Source organism: Cydia fagiglandana, chromosome 6 (assembly GCF_963556715.1).
Source record: "Cydia fagiglandana chromosome 6, ilCydFagi1.1, whole genome shotgun sequence".
Taxonomy (NCBI): Eukaryota; Metazoa; Arthropoda; class Insecta; order Lepidoptera; family Tortricidae; genus Cydia; species Cydia fagiglandana.
The window spans coordinates 3,917,170-3,940,881 of NC_085937.1; the positions used below are offsets into that span (position 1 = coordinate 3,917,170).

Below are 23,712 nucleotides of genomic sequence, written 5' to 3' on the forward strand. Positions count from 1 at the left end.
CGGCGCGAAGCCGCGAACGCGAGTGTGGCGTCGATTTTCGCAGACAGCGAAATCGACTCCACACTCGCGTTCGCGGCTTCGCCCGCGATTCACGCACATAGTCTGGAGGGGGCTTAAAGATATCGACTGCATACCCAAAGAGAATATAACCGCTACGTTTTAAGAGACGGGACTTCCTTACTCGCCATTGGAATCAATTATGCATACATCCAAAATAACCACTATGTCTGTATAAGTACCTAATGTTTGAGTTAAGATACATACCTGTATGTGTGTAAACAAAATTGGGTTATGCATTGAGTAAAATAAATGAAACGCAATGGAATGTCAAATGGTTTACTTTATTATCCACGTTTACCAATTGTTTTTCTTAAGCCTAATAGTGTACATTTTATGCCGATTGTTTGATTTATAATATTTTTTAAGTGCACTTCGATTTAGAATTTTGTATGCATCTTAATCTTAGGAAATATAAAATAACTTTGTGATGTTCTCTGCGAAATCTTCTGATAATCCTCTGTTGGTTTAAGTATAACCACAAAACCTTGCAAAAGTACCTACCATATAATATGTGGTACACATAATACCTATTCCGGTTCTTTTTTAGGTAAGAAAATTAACAATCACCAAGAGCCAAATTTTATCAAAGGCTTTTTCAATTAGAAATGTAAAATATCAGTGCGTTTGCCTTGGACATACCTATGTATGCGCGACAGAGTTGCAGCGTTTTCAGATTGTCCTATTCAATAGGTATCGATAAAAAAATAAAGTATTTAAGCGTCTTTTTATAGATATTTATTTATTCCTTATTAAAGTTCATTGTTCAAAAGATAAGGGGTCATCCATTAATTACGTCACACGTTTAGGGGGAGGGAGGGGGTCAAGAAAATGTGACATATTGTGACATGGGAGAGGGGGGAGACACAAACTTTGTGACGTCACTTTAACTTCATCAGTAACCGAAAATTTATTTAAATTATTTAGTTTGCTGTACATTTAAATAACAAGTTTTTAAAACGAAAATAGTTTTTAATCGTTTAATTTTCATTCCTAAATAGTTTTGGGTTATAAAATTACTAATATTTATATCGTCAAAAATATTTTGATAAAATATTAATAATACTTAGGTACTTACTTATAGTTCGTTTTTTTTAGCATTAGAAAGAACTCCACAGAAGTAAGCGTACAGTTTTTATCAGGCTCTTTTATTGTTAATAATTATTGAATTATCTAATGTAGCACGGTCAATACATATAATGTACTTCAAATTATTACCGCTAAAAGTGCCGGATTTGGAACCACAAGCTTACTTCTGCGGAGTTCTTTCTAATCCTAAAAAAAACGAACTATAATTCGATTTGGCGATTTCGTAGAAAAAATGTGACGTCACACTAGGGGGGGGAGGGGTTTGCTAAATGTGACCAAGTGTGACAGGGGGGGAGGGGTAAAAAAAACTAGAAATTGGTGTGACGTAATGTGCAGATAAATCGAACCGTGTGTATGACAAATCTTTACGATAATCGACAACGATTTGTCATACACACGGTTCGATTTATCTGCACAGTCGGACTGCACAGTTTTATCGCAACGATTTATCGTTACGTATGTAGCCGGCATTACGGCACTCTCTAGAAGCTACTTTTCTCCAACGATCACCCGATATCGGAACGTACAATGTGAAAACGCTCTTACGTTGATTGATATCAAAACATAGTATTGTGAGTAGTATGCCCCATTTAAATCATAGATTATTTTGATGTTTCGTTGAAATAATACATTTTATAAAGAGTTCTTAAATTGACATTAACAGCTACAACTACGTAAAAATGTGTGAAATACTGTAAAATGTGTTTTAGTCATCGCGACATTTTTGTAGCTCATAATTACTTGATAATAATAAAATTTAAAATTAATTTAACTCGCTAGTAACGAATCTCGGCCCTTAACATATTCACTGCCAGTGTGCGAACAGGGATGTTCCTAGAGGCTTTTCGCTACATACGGTTTTCACGTGTTATCGGCTCGGTACGCTCGTAGCTCGCGCTGGCAGGGAATGCGCTAATATTTAAGGCGGATGACACACGAACCTCCGCTAGCCTCGCCTCGCTCAGTCTTCTTCAGCCCGAAAATCTACGACACTTGTAATGATAGGTATAATAGGTTACCTATGTGTGTAACCTAACACTACCTTCTTCAGATAGATCCGGTATCGAGTGTCAGCAACCTATAATGCTAACCCTAAGGGCCTATCACGAAAATCCAAAATCTTATGTCATATCTGCCTCTTTTAACTCTTGCATATTCGAGCCATACAGAAGCAGATATTTTCGCGGCATTCAGTCATTTTTTGTTGATGATTAGCTACTTAGTAGGTCAATTATACTCGATCCCCGAGTAAAGATTGAATTTATTTGCGATTACACTACGTATTCTTTTATTCGTGATAACTCTGTGGGAAAATTCATTTGCCTAAGTAATTTGTGTTGAAAATCTACTCAAGTTTTAGATAACTGTCAATAACTTTGATATTCTTAATTGAATTAGCTATATTTGCGTGAAGTGTCATATAATAGATCGATATGTTATTTTTGTACAGTGAAAAGCATGATAACGTACAAAAAGTTAATCGTAATAATTTAGTGGCCTGCCACATTTTGGAAGAAGTATTCAAATCTTTCACAACGATTCATTTCGCCCGATATCTTTTCATAACGGATTTTAGAAATAACTAGGTGATATACTATCTTCATATGTATTTTTATAGCGACTAGCGACATAGTTTGTGAAACTCCAAGGAAATTCCAGATCTGTTGTACAACAGAACTTAGATATTTTTATTTCAACCATACAATGTTTAAAAAAAAAACCGGTTGTTCTAAAATCCGCTACAGAAAAAGGCCACATAATTATATACATATTATACTGTTTTTAATATAAATATAAATAGTATCTACCCAACAAACGTACGAAATACTTAAGTTATAGTTTCTTTTAAAGTATCATTTCACCACCATTTATTCTGTAATCGGTCGCTCGACAAAGATAGGTAAAGCACACATGTATACTATGTATAGGTACCCATCTTTATAAAACAGGCCACTGACGAGCCTTCCAAGTGGATGCCGTTACAATGGATTCATCCAAATGGACGGCATCCTAATATTAAACATTGTATACGTTATTGACATTCACGGACCTATTTTGGATTGCAGCCACGCTATTCGGACTGTTGGAAGGCTCGTCAGTGGCCACCTTAATAGACGTCAGAAAGGAAGTTGAAAGGTAGTAGATAATTAACCATCATAATTATACCTAGACATTATAACCGTTTTCAAACTTATGTAGTTACCTACTCACATCCCCATCTGTCAATTGCAGTTCTTCTAATGCCATAGAAACTTACTATAAACAGATCGATTGCCAGAGTAGGATATCCAACCATATAATTCGTCATTCGCTGCTGTATTGTGCCAAATACCTATACCAAATGTCCAAGAATCTTTTAAAGCCCAAGAGAGCAACCTTGTACTTGTAGTATTTTGAACAAAATACGACAAAGTTAGGTTTGTGTCGAAGATAACGTTTAAATTCCTAATAAATAATATTTCTTCATGTTTGCTTCATTTACCTACACGCTATTCCATAAATAGTTTAATGCACGTTAGAAATGGCAGTGACTTATTGTAGGTAAATACATTAATTTCATTAAGTAATAGATAAAAACTCTCCAATACAACCCAATACTGGGTATGTCAAGAACTAAGTATTACAATTCATAATAATATTAAGAGTACAATTCCAGATTGCAAGTGTCTTAAAACAGTGAAAATCCATAAAGATTTATGTCCGTGTCAAATCAGGACAACTTTGGATTGGAAGTCTTATGTCCCAAAGGTCACTAGTAAGGTGCCAGTGTGTTAGCGCCTTAGCTAAACGTGAATTCAGTATACAATTACTACTTTTCTAAGTTACAACGAATCTGGGCAGACGTTGGACAGGTGCAAAATGTGAACGAAAATTATCTTTAAATAAACTCTTTTACTTGGAAGAGCCAACGTTAAAAAGTTCCACCCGATATGGTATAGACAAGTCCAAACTTTAACATAACGCTTGTCGTCAAAGACTCGATGTAACTTATCATCAGTAGCATACTGAACATCAGCTCCTCAAAATCCAGGATTCCGAACGTGGATCGTGATTAACAGGAGACGGCATGATCATCCATCTATAAGGTGCTTTTCATTTCTACGTCGCTTCAATCGAGCTCATCAAAGTCCAGCACCCTGAAGGTGGTCCTTGCCAGGGGAGGGGAGGGGGTGGGGGGCGCGAGCACGACGGCGGGCAGCCGGGGGGCCGCGTGCTAGTCGTCCACCAGCTCCCACAGCATCAGCGCCGCGTCCGCGCCCCCGGCCGTCACCAGGCAGCGGTCGTTGAAGAGGAAGCGGGCGCAGTACACGGACCCGCTGTACACTTTCATTTCGTTGTATTCCGCTTTGGGGCTGGCGCAGGGGTATCTGTTGATGGAGGAATAATAGGTTAACGAGATCAACCCTTCGTGAAAATGGCTACGTCTGCCGGCCTCCATTTTACACATTTAGCCACATCTGCCAGACGTTGGGCGGGCCAACACACCATTGAAGAAGTTTGATGTGGAAGAAAAAAATCGTTACAAGGATTCTAAGTAGGTTTAGGTATCTGTTTCTTTCCTTTATATTGTTACTTAACAAAATTACTTTAGTAAGCAATACTCTACCAAAGTTTAGTAGGTAATTGAAGAGCCGAAGAACAAGCAATTAAAAACTGAAAATATACCTGAACAAGCGCAGATATCCATCAGAATCTCCGCTGATCAACAGGTCGTGCGCAGCTGACCGACTTGCAGTCGATATCAGAGACGTCATCGGGTAGAATCTGTTGTTCCACATTCCTGAAACATACAATTCATTCAAGTAAGCAACGATTTTAAATTTCTAGTACACAAAATCAATGCGAATCTTACCAGAAACTAGGAATCCGACCGTAGAGTTAAACGTGGACCATTTGACATCCTTCATTGCTATCGGGCTCTTTTCTGGCGACAATGACTTTATGTCCCCTGAAAAACCAAAATAACACCATTAGACAAGTAGTAAAATAGCTGAGTAGTGTGTTGTCGGACCAAAGAGCAATAGGGCAATCATTATGAAGAATAGACTACCTGGCCCGCGACCTATTTCTTTTGGACACCTGAAAGACAGCGGGAAAGCCAAATACCATACCAGCAGGGCCGTAAACACTGCTTGTAGAATTCGCTGTATGAAAGTTCCTATTGAGTTGAGGGTCTGCAGGTAGTTGCCGTCCAGACTCCAGTCTAACTGCATGAGCAGCTGTGTTTCGTGACTTTCTTCTTGTAGGGAAAGCAAGCAGTCGTATCAAGAGGTTCTTGTTGAGATGGTAAACTTACAGAAAGCCAAGTCATAGTCAGCCGTGACGGTCTGCAGGTAGTTGCCTTCCACACTCCAGTCTTTTAACTGCACGAGCAGCTGTGTTTCGTGACTTTCTTCTTGTAGGGAAAGCGAGCAGTCGTATCATGAGGTTCTTGTTGAGATTGTAAACTTACAGAAACAGAAGTCATAGTCCACCGTAACAGTTTGCAGGTAGTTCCAGTCCAGGCTCCGATCTATCTGCACGAGCAGCTGTTTTGTGACTTTCTTCTGGTAGTGAACGCAACCAATCAAGAGGTTCTTGTTGAGGTTGTAAACTTACAGAAAGCCAAGTCATAGTCAGCCGTGACGGTCTGCAGGTAGTTGCCGTCCAGACTCCAGTCTAGCTGCACCAGTGGCTGTGCTCCGCGGATCTTGTTGGACTTCTTGTATGAGAAGCCATCGCGGGACACGCGGAATAGGTAGATGCTGCCGTTTTGGGAGCCGATGGCGAGCAGGTCTCCAGCTGAAATAAAATATGGAAACATGGACTCATTTAAAGTACCAATTAGCTCAGCCTCCAATAGCTACAACAATATTCTCATCAACCGTTTAGATAGATATTTTTTTGAGCTGAACTTTGATAAATTCAGATGAGGTTGGGTTCAAGATCACGAATACACCTAATTAACAGACGGCCTAGCCAAGGTTACAATCGCTATCGCTTCGACAATGAAAAGCATTATGTCTCTCTATCACTCTTTCATATTAGTGCGACAGTGACAGTTGCGTTTCGATCACTACGGAGCGTAAGCGATCGGCATCTTGGCTACGCGGCCAGATCTCCTTGACCATTTGATTTTATCAGCGCCAATTGACGATAACGCTCTGAATTAGATTGAAAGTAACGGTAGCCTTATTTATTTATTAGTACCTATACCTACCTAACCTATTGGACCTATTAGATATTATACCTGAATTATACATCAAGCAATTAAGCGGCGACCCACAGACACGAAGTGTGGCCACGTGTGCTCCGGCGTCAGCGTTCAGCACCACCAAATGTCCCTCAGTACTGCCGGCCGCAAGCGCGCCACCGCCGGGGTGCCATGCGAGGGATACGCATTCGTACCCAACCTACAAAATATACTTTATGTATCTTCATATGGTCTATGCATATGTAAGATTTTAAAAGCCTTTTTTTTTTAAACTAGAGTCCGATATTTTCCGCAAAAACTTTAAATTGTGACGTAAGGTACCTTCTGGCGGCTGGAGCTTACGTCGCATCAAGGCTCGGAACCGGTTTTTTTTTCATACACAAAAAATACCGGTATTATTATTACGTTCTTTTTCGTTCTTTGGTTTGTTATTTCACTTTGAATGGGACTATCTAATAATACGAAGTTGTTACCTAAGTACATGATTCAGTCCTACGTAAAGAGCATATATAAAATTATTCAAAATATTGGGCTACTGTGGGATTTGAAAAAAAAAACCGGTTCCGAGCCCTGCGTTGCATAGCGCCGCAATAATATTGGAGCGCCGTTAATAATAGCGTAAGCGCCAACCGCCATAAGGTACATTTACCCATGGGACGTCACGTCATAAATAACGTCTCAGTTATTCGTAAACATTTTGAGAAACCAGGCCCCCTAGCCAAGGTTACAATCGCTATCGCTTCGACAACGAAAAGCATTATGTATCTCTATCACTCTTCCACATTAGTGTGACAGTGACAGTTGCGTTTCGATCGCTACGGAGCGTTAGCGATTGGCATCTTGGCTACGCGGCCTGATATTTTCTTGTGTTCTTATCTATCGTATAATCGTATCGTTATTATAGTTGGTTAGAAAATTCCTATATATGTACATATATCTGCGGTCTCTTAGAAAATATTTTTAATTTGTTTTGTTCCCAAATTGAAATTCTGAGGGAAAAAGATTCAGAGGGAATTTATGTTTGTTTTTTGAAACAATCATTATGATATTTTCGGGTGTCTTTTTGATTGAACGTAGGTACCTGAGTAGCAAACACGAGTTTGTGTCCGCGCCACAAGGCGATGTTCTTATCGTGTCCGGCTGTCGCGAACATTTCATCGTCCGGATGGACGGCTAGGCCCATGAGCTGCTTGTGGTGTCCAAAAATAACCTGTAAATGAATAATTAAGTTAAAGATCTTAAGATGCCATTGCCAAACTAAGAATCGGGAGATCTCTTGAAAGGTGGCCTAATTAGGTGGCCTAATTTAAATATTACCTACCATATTTATCTCATTCAAGCGCCCAGTAGGCTACCACCAGTGTTAGTGGTGATCCATTATGGCATTGTGGCCCTCTTAATCTAGTTATCCTGACCTTAAAAAGTTTCCTATCAGTCTTTGCCAACGGAGTCAAGCTCATTATGCACAACGAGGCCTACCGTGACTGCTTACATTTTTTGGAACCCAATAAGATATTAACATATCTACTCAAAATTAAAACTCTGATTTCCTGATGACTGAAAAATACGTTGATATGAATAAGTACCTGATTAAATCGTCTCTGTAATGATCCTTCCATGATGTTGTTGCGAGTGGTCCCAACATAGAGGTTACCGTCATTGCGACCTGGTCGCTGAGGGTAGATGCTGCGCACGCCGCCAGCAGATTCGGGCAGCTGAAAAATAAAATATTTAGGATCATACAGAGCAATTAGGTTCATGTCTCTCCTGTAGACATGCCAGAAATTAAAGGCAATGAAGACTAATTTTCTGATTGTGTTACAGTTCTGTGCATTGTTTTTATAAAAGGAAGTACAAAAGTGATTCTGGGGTATAAGATGTACTTATTCTGAATACTTGGGACCAAATTAATTGAATAAACTACATCAAATTAATAAATACCTAAGTATAGTTCCAAAATTTAAAGCCTTACCTTTGTCTCAGTTATCCTCTTATAATTTTGCAGAGAATCCCATGCTGCTATCTTTCTGTCCTTCTCTCCGCCAGAAATGAGGGTTCCTTCCGACAGCATCACCAATGAGCTGATGCCCTTAATGTGCGCCTATGTAAACAAAATGCGAAGTTTAATTTGCGAAAATAGCCACATTAGTAGACAAAATAAAGCTACGTAAAGGGCAAAATATTGTGACGTTTTCAACCAAAAGGTACGACATAGGGGTTGTCGATAAGGTTGGTTTCAAATTGAAGCTATATGGAAATGGCACCTTATTGACAACCGACAATAAATATCCTTTTGGTTGGGAATGGCACATATTGTAGCGTAAAATTGGAAAATTGTCTACCCTTTCTCCTTAACTCAAATCAGTAAGAGCAAGAGGGTATTTGACTACTATCTTTTTTCGAACAGTCAAAACGATTTTGCAACTATGGAATTTATATGAAACACTAACGTGACGTCACAATGAAACGACCTACTCTTTATAGTTTTATACGGGTTTTAAAATAGAAATTGTGTCTAAAAATAACTGCTGCCTACGTTTCTCTATTAAACTTCGTGTGCTTTATTTCATGCCTGGTGTAAAATAATTTATTTTACAGTCAAATACCCTATTGAGATGGACATAGAGTTTCTAAGATTTTTATTTTCGCGAAAGTCAAGGCATCATTACATGAATCTAGGATATAACTGGATCTGGCATGAGGGGTGGGGGGAAATGACCGAACGGGATAGTATCTTTGAGTAGCAGCAAAAGCGCTATTATTCTTTGTCCTTGTCACAGTCTCACATATGTTTTGTTCTCCAAATGTTCGTGGGCAACAAATAAATTCGACCAATCATAGTGTCGAATTGCGTGTGTTTTGTCCCTCACGGAGACACGCCTATACCACTTCTATAGGATCCTACCTTCTATGCATCATAATTATAATGTTGTAACAGTTACCTCAAATTCCATCCTCACGAAATATGCACCGTCGCTGTCGACACTATACACGGTGATGAAGCCGTCGCTATCGGCTGTGACCACGTCGCCGTCCTGCTCGAACTGTAGCGCTGTCACGTGTGTGCGAGAGGGCTGGAAGAAAGAAATGCACTTAGAATGGAGCTAAGAAGTTTGCAGCTATAGATGTTTTTATCAACTAAAGTCATAAATTCCAAATGTTCTAGATTCAAACTGAACCAGCAAGTCTTAGGGCCACCACCATTCACTAATCCTGGGTTAACCGGTTAAACCTGGAGTTAGCATGGTTACCAGTACAATTTGACACTTGGGGGGGGGGGGGGGGGGTTGATTAACGATTTAACCGGTTAACCCCGGGTTGGTGGGATGGTGCAAGTTGCGCTTAAACAGCCATTATAACTTTGACTTGGTTGCCATTTCCTTTCTTGATCTAGGTTAGACTACAGTGTATTTTAAAATATGTTTTATGTTCCTAAAATGATTTGATGATCTGTTTCTAGACGACAACGGTTTCACTCACTTGAGCTTGAGGAAGCCTGACGGGCCCGAAACAGGGCCAATAGTGACTAAACATTCAAGTGAGTGAAAGCGTGATGATGTTTGACTTATCGATAGCAAAGGGGTGCCATTTTTCAGGTGTTTTTCTATACAGCCCATAGCGGTTATTAAAGTCAAGTCGGTATCTCAATTAACACAACATCAAAACACACTTCATCATCATCATCATCATCATCTCAGCCATAAGACGTCCACTGCTGAACATAGGCCTCCCCCTTGGGCCTCCACTCGTACCGGTTGGAAGCGATCCGCATCCAGCGTCTTCCGGCGGCCTTAACAAGGTCGTCCGTCCATCTTGTGGGTGGACGTCCTACGCTGCGCTTGCTAGTCCGTGGTCTCCACTCGAGCACTTTTCGACCCCATCGGCCATTTTTTTTTGTTATCACCTTTTTTCTTCTTTTTTTTTTCATAAAAGGTGATAACAAAACACACTTACCGGTTTAATAATGTCAGTCCGCTCGAAAAACCCATCTTTCCGCCGGTTCCAGAACGCCAGATGTCCTTTTCCGTGTGTGATAAGGAGGTTGTCATCCAGGGGATGGAAAGCGGCGCCCGTTAGCTCTTCTTGTAGTGTCTTTAAGAAACACAGAAGATTATTTGATTATTTGATTTACTGATGTAAAAAGTAATGAAATAAATGCATTTGTATTCGTATTTGTATTATTTTAACCAATGATAAACATTGATTTAAATTAAACTAACACGATTTTCACTCATAAGTTATATAAATTGGAATCGGGAATTAATCACGTAGTAGGTACACTTTTATTATTTGGGATATTTCGAACGTGACATTAAGTCCGTAGTCATAGGCAGGCTCACTAATTTCGTACGTATAAGCCCTAGGTCGAAATTTACGGACCGCATCGCCTATGCCCTTTACGAGCAAGTGTGATGAAATAGTACGTTACGATACACGTGCGAAAAGTAGGAAATTCGCAACGAGAGGATCGCCACTTATCGAATCTTATCGAATTGATCGAAATTAAAACACGACCGAAGGGAGTCTTTTAAAACTATTAGATAGAAAACTACCCAATACATTTAAAATTACATAAGAAAATATTATCTCTAACTTAAATACAATTAAATACAAAAACCCGCGCCTACTCAAGTCGTACAGTCGCGTTCATATTTTCCGACGGCGCCGCGTCACAAATCATGGTACAGTCGCGGACAGAAGGCGGCACGGCACGCCACCGATAACGTTGACAAATACAAAGATTTATGTACTGATAGCCACTGCTAGTTTTGCTTTGAAGATAATTGCTGTGCCATAATTAAAAATATTTTACAGTACATATGGTCCTATTTTCCCGCACTAGTGCGTAAAATAGCACTTTTGTGCGTATGTCAAAAGTTTAAAAGGCCATATGTACTGTAAAACGTTCTACGATACACGTGCAAATAGGTTAATTCGCAACTCTTCTCGATTTAAAACACTCCCTTCGGTCGTGTTCCTCTTTTCCGCACTTGTATCGTAAATAACTATTATAGGTGAAATGAGAAGTTCAAAGTACGTAGGTAGGTTTAAAATGTGCGATAACTATTTCGTTCATCATTTGATATCATTTTAATGCCGTTCGTTCGAATTGGCCTATATATCGGAATTAGCAGGCAGCAATAATAAGTTACAATAATTACAGTTAATGTTGTTGAAAAACTTAATGACGGATATAATTAATGATGTGTAATTATTACGGCATCAAAGTAATTATAAACCACACGACACCAAAAAATAATATGCCAACAAAGAACAATTCAAATTGATCCCTATCAAGTACTCCGTAAGGACGCATTTTACTTCGCTATACATTAAATTGTTTTCGTAGCGCCGCGTAGCTGGCTACGAGTTGCTACGGCGTAGCGTCGTAGAGGCGAGGTGGGCGTGGTCTCGGTGTGGGTGTGTTGAACTCACCCAATGTCGTAAATTAATGCTTTTGTGAGTTGTTTCATAGATAGGAATATACCTACATATATTTGTATTTATAATATACTGTTTAATTTCGTTTAGTTGTACCACTGTATATATGTCGTAGTCAGATCGTATAATCCGCCGTATTACATTACGGCTAGCCGTTTTCAAAAACAGGGGCGTTTTGAAATGCGGCGGTTCGACGATTAGCCGGATTGTCACTGCGATACGTTCTTCAATAAGGCGGCCCACGTTTAGCCACATCGTACATTGTAGAGTGACCAGTTCTTTCGGTCGCCTACGTAACCGGAGTTTGACAATGTTTGCAATTTAATTTATTTCTACCACGGTCCCACCGCACTACATGTGTTTCTTTTCCAAAACATTTCCTTCACAACTCAAATAGACGGAGCCCCGCAAGCGGGGCTCCTATTTCTGGGCGGTTTGCCCTTCGGGCATCTGAAGTTACCTAACGAACCTAACCTAATTACCTACCTACGCTTTTTTCCCCAAAGTGTAATGTTTTCACGGACGTCTCACTTAATAAATAGGTAGGTAGGTTAGGTTCGTTAGGTAGCTTCAGATGCCCGAAGGGCAAACCGCTCAGAAATAGGAGCCCCGCGAAGCGGGGCTCCGTCTAGTTAAGTTGCGAAGGAAATTTTTTTTTTAAAAGAAACAGTCCGACAAACTCCAGATTTGATGGACACCCCAGCGTTTGTCAGGCAGCGCCACGAGTGTTAAACATGGGAACTAAAAACTGTCAAAGCGGCGGCTAATGACTCGCTGTATTACATTACGGCTAGCCGTGTTGAAGAACGTATGGCGCCGAATACATTCCGGCGGATTCTCATTCAGCCGCATTCAATACGGCTAATAGTTAAACCGCCGCATTTCAAAACGCCCCTGTTTTTGAAAACGGCTAGCCGTAATGTAATACGGCGGATTATACGATCCGACTGCGACATATATATTGTATGTAAATAAATGATTTTTCCATATATACTGTTATATTATAAATAAAAGTATATGTATGTATATATATAAAATAAAAGTTAGAATATTATAAAATATAACTGGATAAGAAATGTTTTTCTTGTCTATCAATTGCAATTAAACATTAAACTAAGTACCTATATTTTATAATATGAATTTTCACTACATCGTCATCATCATTGGCCACAGCATCTTTGCAGATAATAAGTAGTTGCAGCGACTAAAGAAGGTATTTTGAGGAGGTAAGTCTATAGCCTACTCGAATTTTCACTACAACTCTATACAAAAGGCAGGCCGCTTATGAATGTATACCGGGTGTGGCTTGTAACATAAGCAAATAATTAAAACTTTAGTTCAACAACTTTTAAAAATTATGAAGTGTTTAAACTTCCCTATTTTTCATACAAAATAAATATTATCTTCAATGGACGCCATCGCCACGTCATATCATTGTGATTGACGTTGCTTGTCACGCCTTAAACATTAACAAAATTCGCAATACATTGCCTTTTAGAATAAACTTTAGAGTGTATTAAAAACCAAACCACAAGTTATTATTAAAATTAGCTGAACGAAGGAAAAGTATTTATAGCTAATCACAAAAACAACCCAATTTATAAAAGTTTAAAAATAGTTATGCTTTCTTATCTTGAAACCATTGTTTAAACGCCAAACCCACAAAAAAGGGTACCACAATCTGATCCCAAAAAACTCGTCACTCGTGGTTTTAAAGCGACTAATCTGACACAGTCCTCTTTATTAAAATACGTCTTTATTTCACTAGTAAAAGTGACCAACACGAAACCCCTATCCGTCCATCTTAATGTATCCCTTGACCTAGAAACGTTGACAACGTTCAGAACTCACAATCCAGACAAATTATATTCTGTATTATATTACGTCTAGCTCCACCGTCGTTACTGACGTCTAGTGTAATACAGGGTGTCCAGCGGCAGATATTTATATTCAAAATTTATTAAAAAAAACTTATATAGTGTAACTATAAAATTTTATGAATAGAAGATGAATGCGGATATCATTTTTGAACATCACATTTTCTAAATGTCGACCTTCGTGTAGGTTACGCACTCCTCCAATCTTTTCTTCATATTCCTAAATTAATGCAAAAGTGTATGACATAATGATATAATGCACTAAAAGCATATATATCTACCCTCGAATACTTTTCCAAATAGATTGAGAAAAATATCTCCGCCAGTTTGCGTTTAAAAGTATCTGCAGCATATAGAGACGTATCTCTTTTTGTTAAGCAATCAGAGAATGATTTAAAACTGCAAATATGCCGCTGGACACCCTGTTCTGCTGTGTATAATGTTAGTGACCATTTTAAAACCTTATTGTAAAAGACATAAGGTTCACGGAGGGTCAGCGTTGCTAAGTTCGCGTGACTAAAGTAACGTATTCGTTGGTGCTTAAATGCTTGGTTTACATGCTGTATTCATTTGTTTACGGGTGAGCTGGTTTTGTGTACTTGGCATAGACTAGGAATCCTCTAGACCGAGTTTAGAGCAATTATTTCATGCAACCGATGATGCCAAAAATGCGGGGATGCACGGGACGAGGTGAACGAAGTCCCGTGCCGTGATTGGTCCGTTCAAAGACTCGGACGTCACACAAAGACACTTTCGACTCGAACATGGAGTAAAATTACCGTATGCGTGGCAGAGGGGGTAGCGCGACTATGCTAAGTCTGGAGGATGTTTTGTCTGTGGTACTTGGAAATATCGCGGCGTCTGGTGCTAAAAATCTGTTTTACATATTTTGATGTATAAACACCATTAGGGACAAAGAAACATAATAAACATTCTAAGTTATGGGTTAGGTTTAATATTACATGTTGGCTAAACTAGGTATACTAATTGTTGACACCTCTAACCGTATTTTGACTTAGCAGAGGCGATTTTTCTATAAAAATAGGGGCTACAATGATTACTTATATACTGTTTCCAGTATAAGTGGTTTTAACGGGCGAGGTATCCCAAATAATTTAAATACAATTTTATTGTTAAGATATTAAGAAAATGATATTATAATCGCCTCAAACAAATCTGTTGCAGATTGTACTTTAAAGATTAAAATTCAGTAGTGTAACTTTATAGTGTGCCTCCCCTTGCTTATTTACATTTTCTTTATGTTTTACAATAATTGAGATTGCCGTATACCGGGTGTTTCCTGTAACAGGAGCATTAAATTAAACAGTAGGCTGTACTCCTTAAGCTGATCAACATTTGTTCAGCAACTTTTAAAAATAACTTATGTTTTGATTTTTATTACTCTTTAAAGTTTATTCTAAGACGCAATGTATTACAAATTTTGTCACGTTTAAAGCATGACAAGCAACGTCAAACACACTGATGTCAGCGTACATTGAAGGCAATATTTATTTTGTATGAAAAAGAGGAAGTATAAAGGATTCATAATTTTTAAAAGTTGTTGAACAAAAGTTTTATAGTTTGAGGAGTATATGATTTAATTTTTTGCTCATGTTACAGGCAACACCCGGTATATTTTGAGGCGAAATTAAGAAATACATGTAATCACTATTAGGTTACTCACCGCAACTTTTCCGAGCAGGTGTCCCCATTGCCACTGCCACACGGAGAGGATGCTCTCACGGCCGGCGTCCACGGCCAGTACGTAGCTGCCTCCGTTCTGTTCAAGACAATTCAAGTTAAAGTTTATTAATGAGATTCAAATCAAAATAGTTGCTAAATATGCTACCGTTAACTTAAAAGGTAATTGTGGTATACGGTTGACAACTATGGTTCAATTAATGAATGTTAGGTGTATCAATTAGAAGTACCTAACAAAAAAACATAAATCCGTCAAAGAAACGTTGCCTGCTGCGGAGACACGTCAGCTTCAAATTCCACCATTCCAAAAACGTGAAGCGTCTGTATTAAGAGTGTCTGCTCCAGATTCGAATACGAAAAGGTATGACGCTGCCTAACTTTACGACAACGTACAAAAGGCAAATCCATTGTAAGAAAGAGACGTTACCAGTTGTGAAAAGGCGACGGCGGAAACGCCAGCTTCAAACTCAGCCATTCCAAAAACGTGGAGAGTCTGCAAAGTGTCAGTGCTCCAGATGCGGACATGGGCCTGCGCGCGGCGCCCGCGACCGGCGCGCTGGCCGCTCGCCACTAGTTCCCGAGAGGGGTGGAGTTCCATGCTGGGTAAAAATAGGATCAGAATTAAGAGTAAGGGTAACATTCCATTTCTAACCGCAGCTGCACTACTGGCACTGAACGCGTCGGTGTTATTGTCAATTTCCATAGTAAAATGACAGTAGTGCAGCTATCATTAGAAATAGACTGTGACCTTTATGGTAACATTCCATTTCTAACCGCAGCTGCACTACCGGTACTGAACGCTTCGCTGTCATTGTCAATTTCCATAGTAAAATGAACAGTAGAGCAGCTGTCTAGGTTACTCCATTTCTGACCGCAACTGCACTACTGGTACTGAACGCGTCGGTGTTATTGTCAATTTACATAGTAAAATGAACAGTAGTGCAGCTGTCATTAGAAATAGACTGTCACCTTTATGGTAACATTCCATTTCTAACCGCAGCTGCACTACCGGTACTGAACGCGTCGCTGTCATTGTCAATTTCCATAGTAAAATGAACAGTAGTGCAGCTGTCGTTGGAAATAGACTGTCACCTTTACGCACAAAACAAAAGAACAACTAGACAGTTAGCAGAAAAGGAGAATAAGTGTCAGTTGTTTTATTTTCTAATGACTACAACGATGGCAGGTATCAAAATCTCAAGACTTTTAACTTTGTTTTGCAGATCGCTCGCGTACCTACTTAACTCAAACGTCAAAGGTAAAACGCGCAGTTTTTATAGAAAAAATATTATATCTATTACTTTAAATGGTTAGTGGTCTTTCTTGTGATTATCGTATCCATAAGCTACACTAAGATCGTACAAGAGTAGCAAATAGGCACTCACCACTGTATGTCTTCAGTATGCCCCGTGTAATGCCGCTGTGATTCCTCGTCACGGTCGTACATGATAGCGACGGCTGCGACGTAGTACAAGAGCTCTCCAGTGGGCAGCACCCAGAGGTTTCGTCGGCAGTCGGAGCCTCGGTAGCCGTAGCTGGTGAATGATTGATTGTTTTTATCTGATCGTAATATCTAAGACAGCTTTGAGGGCGCGAGACCAAAAACGACGATGCAATAACACAGTAGGTACTTATATAATAAGGTTCTCATAGTGGCGGTTAATGTGTTTGCTTCTATACTTTTATATATACTTAACTTCGTCGTAATTATAAAAAATTATTGAAAATATTTTGGCGCATACTGAAACACACAATAAGTTAAGAAAATGATTTATAAAATTAGCATAAACATAATGATATCAGTGTTTATTGTCAAGGCAAAATGTAATAGTAGTGTTTTGAGAATATATTTGTGAAGAAATAAAAGAGACACAAATCATTATACATTAGGTACCTATACAAAACAAAGCCCCCCGCCGCGTCTGTTTGTTTGTGTGTTTGTAAGTTCGCGATATACCTATACAAAAAATACTGAACGGATTATCATCAGGTTTTCACCTATCAATAGAGTGATTCTTGAGGAAGGTTTAGGCGTATAATTTGCTAACCCGTTACTTCTATAAAACATGTTCCTGATTGCCAGTTAATACTATGGAAGTACCCATTGCAGTGCGAGCTTCTTCTCTGGCGGCGCGTTGTCTACGGGAGCGTGGTGGATGGGCGGGCAGAAGGTGCGTCTGAGGGCCTACCTCGAACCACGTTCGACGTGTTGCCTCCCTGTCGCACTTTTAAATTCTTACGTAAGTGTGACAGGGAGGCAACACGTCGAAGGTGTTTCGCTGTAGAACCTCTGAGTCCACGGACGGTCACGCGGGTCGGCTCCTCCACGATACAACTTGTTCCTGATTGCCATTTCTAAAAACTATGGAAGGACTTACACCCATTCGAGTGCTAGCTTCTTCTCTGGCGGCGTGTTGTCTACGGGAGCGTGGTGGATGGGCGGATAGAAGGTGCGTCTGAGACCACGGATGGTCACGCGGATCGGCTCCTCCTTTAGTACCTCCAGTAGAGTGTAATCTGGATAATATTTTTGAGTATTAAAATAAAAATAGATGCAGCAGAAACAACTGAGCAGCAGCACTAAATAATTTATTTCATGGACAGGAGGGCCCAATGCTGAGGGCCTACCGCGAACCACGTTCGACTTGTTACTTTCCTCACACTTACGTTCGAATTTACAAGTGCGACAGAGAGGCAACGGCCCTCTGAGGGCAGCCTACAAATACGGAGGCAGAGGAACATTCTCAGTCACGAGGGAACGACGAATATAAAGTATACTTCAATTATGATGGTATGTTATGGGCAAACTGATATGTAGTAAAATGCGAACTAACTTAAAAAAAAAACATATGAGGATACTACTTAAATATCTCTTAATATTTTGTTTTGTGAGTATGTACCTGAATTACGAACGATTTCACCTTCCGGCGCGTACAGAACCCTCGGTCGGCTCTTGCTGCGCGCGCGCCGCCCGCGCACTGATACTTCCTCGGAGGCTGGCGCTGCGGCCACGTTCCCTCGGGATCGAGATCTACATAGTTTTTAAAGTATACTTAATACAGAGGAATGCACATCGCACATCAGAAGGTCACTGAGCAAATTAATTAATTTTTTATCCTGAGCCTTTATTTAGTTTTACGAATTTATTGCACGACATGTTTCAGAGAGCCTCTCTTACTCTCTTACCCCCTTATTCATAAACGTTTACTAAAGTTGACAAGCCGATAATAATCGTTTGTCCCTTTCCGACGTATTTTATGATGGAAAAGGGCAAACGATTATTATCGGCTTGTTAACTTTAGTAAACGTTTATGAATAAGGGGATTAGTATATAACTTAGTATATAGTATAGTAACTTACAATGTGTGAGTACAAACTTAAAATCACTTATATCTAGTTTCAGGATACAGGATTCACAATTTTAAAGTACCTATACTGAGAGTCTTGCAAGCGGCTTGTTTGAAACTTGGTAAAATGCGTTTGCCTTTATCCGTCACGAAGTCACGATTATATTAAATTGTTTGTGAGAAAGAGTCAAAAATTAGCAGCGGCAGAGAGCAGATTTTGTAAAAAACCGGGCAAGTGCGACTCGGACTCGCGCACGAAGGGTTCCGTACCATAATAAAAAAAAAAACTAAAAAAAGCAAAAAAAAACGGTCACCCATCCAAGTACTGACCACTCCCGACGTTGCTTAACTTTGGTCAAAAATAACGTTTGTTGTATGGGAGCCCCATTTAAATCTTTATTTTATTCTGTTTTTAGTATTTGTTGTTATACTTAGCGGCAACAGAAATACATCATCTGTGAAAATTTCAACTGTCTAGCTATCACGGTTCGTGAGATACAGCCTGGTGAGAGACGGACGGACGGACGGACAGCGAAGTCTCAGTAATAGGGACCCCGTTTTACCCTTTGGGTACGGAACCCTAAAAAATATCACCTTCTCATAGGAGACTCGACTGGCAGTGGCGCGCTGACTCCGGGACTCAGAGCTGGTGCGACCATCACTGTGCCCAGGTAGAAGGTTTCCACGTCGGCAAACTCGTTGCGAAGCTGGGAGAAACTTCTCACCTACAAAAAATTGCGAGGTCAAAATAGGTAGACCTTTTATAAAGTAAGTATAATAAACCAGCTAGTAAAACATAGGTACAAACATATTATGTGAGAGATGACTCCATCATAGTTCTTTAAGTTAAGGAATCAGAATAAAACTAGGTATCTATTAAAATAATTAAGAAATCATATAAAATAAGAAAACAAAAACAAGTCGGCGCGGAAAAATTTAATTTCGTTTTTGTCGTGTAGAACGCAAGCAGCCTACAAAACAACTACCCAACTAGCAAATCGTGTCGTAAAAAAGGCAGCGTAGTTATTATGGTAACATTCCATTTCTGATCGCAGCTGCACGACTGGTACTGGTACTGAACGCGTCGCTGTTATTGTCAATTTTCATAGTAAAATGAACAGTATTGCAGCTGTCGTTAGAAATGGACTGTCACCTTTAATTACCTCTTGTCCAGTGATTGTGTACATTCGTTTGGCTCCGCTCATTTTCAGTACTTGTCCCAAATCCTCCAGGACCTCTTCGAACGGCTGCGTGGTACGCAGGTTTAACAAGACACGGCACTGCAATAAAATACTCATACTCATACTCATAATCTTTATTGCATATCACATTGTATCTTAACCTATAAACATGGCATTTGACAAACTTTGTAAAACTTAGGAGTGTTCTGAAGTCCTAAACTGTCTTTTATTTATAGGTTCATAGCTCAAAGTATGATGGTTTATTTCGGCAGAAATCATGGCATTTGGTATGACTGTAGGTAGGTTTTGGTATGACGGAAATGAAAGCAAGTCGTCAAGTGGTTGCTTTCTTGCTTTCTGTCGGAAGGATGGTCTTTGACAATCAAAGTTAAACGAATCAAATCATAGATAATTCGCGGATGTAGGTACTCGTATTTCATATGCTCTAACAGCAATTTTACCTATCGCAAGGTTAGATCCACTATGGTGCAACTGTATACCTACAGTACCTAGTAGTATTTAATAGCCCTTTAGGTATTTTACTTTATCACGGGTACTTTGGTTACACGTGCCTTGTAAGCCAAGCTATTGAAATGAAAATTATGTTATTAGCATAATACATAATGTTAGGCATTAAGTTCGCCATTTGTACATTATTTTTATGTTTTGTGCAATAAAGTTTAAATAAATAAATAAATAAATAATGTATTGCATGCATTCAAACGCAACGGATATCGACATTACTTACCTATTCATCGTGGCTTTTAAATATGGGTATACAATGTATCTATATACCTACCTATATATGTAATACATGCTAATATGTACTCGTACCTACTTTATTATGAAAGTCATTTATTTGCAAACAAGATATATACCTACAGTGGTATTACTAAAAGAAATTAATAACTATATATTAGCTTACCTAATAATTATATTTTTTTCAGATATTGCCGTTTCTGTGTTCCAAATTCAACAGCACTCCTTGAGTTCATTATAGTTTAATTTAAGCTAAATGTTTAAATCTACCTTATCATCTAAACAATAAGCTTCAATTTCCACTAACAAGCTTTTGTCGTATAGAAGTAGAATAAAGCCCCACAGTGAATATGAATCATAAATATCGTAACCTCGAGCACTTACGCGATTGAATCCATGAATTTACTTCCAAGGTCTTCGCAAAGCTACTTATTAAAGCAATCCGCGAAATAAATTGTATTTACGGTAATTATAAGCACCTTTACCCATGATGGCGGAAAACGTGACTGTTTGAAGCAATCAGAGTGAGCGTTTCATTATTAGGTACTATTATTCAGTTGATTTGTTTTTAATTAGAGGTGTGGATTAAAAATCTTTCAGCGAATGAGGGCATGGCCTGATGTGTACTGTGTACATGATGTAAACTTAATTAGAAAAACGTACTTAGTTTGGCGGGGCGCGTCGGATTCGGCCACGGATCGCTTGAGTTCTACACTATAAGTCACCTGTATAGAGTGGTCCATGTTGTTAATGATCCGTATAACCCGGCCGGAGGTGGGCTTGCCGCCGCCCGGCGGGGGCGCGTCGGACTCGGCCACGGACTGCTTGCGTTCTACACTATAAGTCACCTGTATAGAGTGGTCCATGTTGTTAATGATCCGTATAACACGGCCGGAGGTGGGCTTGCCGCCGCCCGGAGGGGGCGCGTCGGACTCGGCCACGGACTGCTTGCGTTCTGCATAGCGATGTTACGATTCGACTTCACAAATCGGTTCAAACCGATTTAGGTCTGAAGTCGACTAAATCGACGTGAGTGTTCCGTAAATCGACTTAAGATACGTTCACCCGCTCTAAACGCATCCTTTCATATTTGTTGATGCGTCACTTTCATTTGACATATTGAGGATTAAAATGTACGCAAATCGATTTCAAACCACGAAGAAAAATGTTGCCATGCACATTGCCGCCATTATTGAATCGAGTCGAAACTTGGTATCTACAGGTAAAGTAAAATGAAACTTATTGTTTATGTTGTAAGGTTCAATTTCGCATGGGCTTAAAGCGATTGATTTGGCGGTATACTTGTATCGGTTTGGCAGTTTTGCGCCGCGTCGATTTGCTAACTCAACGATTCGCAGCAATGACACGAAATCGCACGAGACCGCACGCTCTTTCCTGCTTGCTCGTATAGTGCTTTCCCGTTTTAGCTTTAGAAATTATAAAATTGTGATTTACCGCGCAACAAAACTAAAAAAATATTACAAAACTTTTAAGTCAAAATTTTTGCTGTCGATCGGATCGAACAAAGCGTAAAATTGACAATTCAATTTCCTCAACTCAAAGACTACGGAGCGGTTTGAACTACTGATAATTAAAAAAGTAGAAGTTAAATCGACTTGGCCAAATCGGTTTGCAAACCGATTTGGGTTTAAATCGGAGTCGAATTATTCGGTTTGAAAATTTTTCGATTTGGCCCATCACTAGTTCTGCACTATATGTCACCTGTATAGAGTGGTCCATGTTGTTAATAATCCTTATAACACGGCCGGTGGGCTTGCCGCCGCCCGGCGGGGGCGCGTCGGACTCGGCCACGGACTGCTTGCGTTCTACACTATAAGTCACCTGTATAGAGTGGTCCATGTTGTTAATGATCCGTATAACACGGCCGGAGGTGGGCTTGCCGCCGCCCGGCGGGGGCGCGTCGGACTCGGCCACGGACTGCTTGCGGGTGCCGGCGCGCGACCACCCGCTCGGGGCCGCCGCAGCGGTCGTGCCGCCATACCACATGCCGTTCTTTTTGCCGTAACTTGCTGCCTGTTTGGTGAAGGTTTGATTAGTATCAGGGGGCCGATTTTTGAATTTCGACCACTCGATTTCGTATATTTCGTTAATTAATATCTCCACTACTAGGCATTTAAATTCTACTAATAAAATTGAAATCGAGTGATCAATACCACTAGATTCCAAATGTTTATCGCTCGTATCTCAAAAATAAGCATTTCGCCGTTTTCCATCGATTTTCGAGTGACGAAATCGAACGATCGAAATTCAAAAATCGGCCCCCAGGTATGTTTTATTGGGATTGAATAAGCATTATTTAGTCAAAGTTAAATGCTGTATTTAAAAATAAGTAAGTACATGTTTATATAGGGGGACGAAAACTATTACGACGTTTCTGTAAAAAATACTGCGAAATTTTAAACGACATCTAAGATGCTTCCTATGCATGCTCTATTTGCTAAACAGTTAACACTCTTCGAATTATTAACTATTTAACACATAGCGATCCATTTGTTGTTTCTAAGATGCTGAAATTACATTTTACGAAACATCTCAAGGACTAATGTATATTTTGATATATCGACAACGATTGAGTTGCAAAATCCGCTACCTACTTCACTCAAATTTTTCTACTCTGAAATTAGCTACATTCCTTTCCTTTATATTTTAACGACCTAAAACAACCAGAAACCTTTTAACCGCCGCATTCCACAACAAAATGCCATTAAGTAGTCGTAATGCACAATTTCCTTCAGCACCTGCAATTTAGCCGAGCCCTGGCTAAAGGCGTTCAATTGTTTCCGTGGGTGTGAGGACCCTGACCCGGTTGGCGTCTGATAAATGCACTCTGGCAAACATCGCCGAATTCATGTGCATACAATAGATTGCGATTGCAATGAGGTGTAGAGGTTAGGGGATAGGTTAAAGGGTGTTTGTTTTTAGTCTGTTGAGAATAATTAATTTTATTTGGTTGGATTTATATATAGGTATCTGCTGTAATATACAATTTGTAACATACAATCACTACACCTCATAAAACAAAGTTCCCCGCCGCGCCTGTTTGT

General features: G+C 39.6%; 1 protein-coding gene across 1 annotated transcript in view; it reads right to left on the reverse strand.

Annotated features, from left to right (window-relative positions):
• Positions 1–1,547: 1,547 nt before the first annotated feature.
• Positions 1,548–23,712, reverse strand: part of LOC134665012 (echinoderm microtubule-associated protein-like CG42247) — a 48,077-nt gene continuing 25,912 nt past the window's right edge. Inside the window, exons 2-19 of the mRNA XM_063521782.1 lie at positions 22,490–22,681; positions 19,871–19,987; positions 19,302–19,432; positions 18,261–18,391; positions 17,739–17,877; positions 16,746–16,895; positions 15,788–15,959; positions 15,344–15,439; positions 10,295–10,432; positions 9,283–9,414; positions 8,313–8,441; positions 7,927–8,055; positions 7,422–7,550; positions 6,377–6,539; positions 5,746–5,928; positions 5,000–5,095; positions 4,813–4,927; positions 1,548–4,514 (exon numbers count right to left, since the gene is read on the reverse strand). Coding sequence (XP_063377852.1) covers positions 4,361–4,514; positions 4,813–4,927; positions 5,000–5,095; positions 5,746–5,928; positions 6,377–6,539; positions 7,422–7,550; positions 7,927–8,055; positions 8,313–8,441; positions 9,283–9,414; positions 10,295–10,432; positions 15,344–15,439; positions 15,788–15,959; positions 16,746–16,895; positions 17,739–17,877; positions 18,261–18,391; positions 19,302–19,432; positions 19,871–19,987; positions 22,490–22,681 — 2,496 coding nt within the window. The 3' untranslated portion in view covers positions 1,548–4,360. The remainder of the gene's footprint in view (positions 4,515–4,812; positions 4,928–4,999; positions 5,096–5,745; positions 5,929–6,376; positions 6,540–7,421; positions 7,551–7,926; positions 8,056–8,312; positions 8,442–9,282; positions 9,415–10,294; positions 10,433–15,343; positions 15,440–15,787; positions 15,960–16,745; positions 16,896–17,738; positions 17,878–18,260; positions 18,392–19,301; positions 19,433–19,870; positions 19,988–22,489; positions 22,682–23,712) is intronic.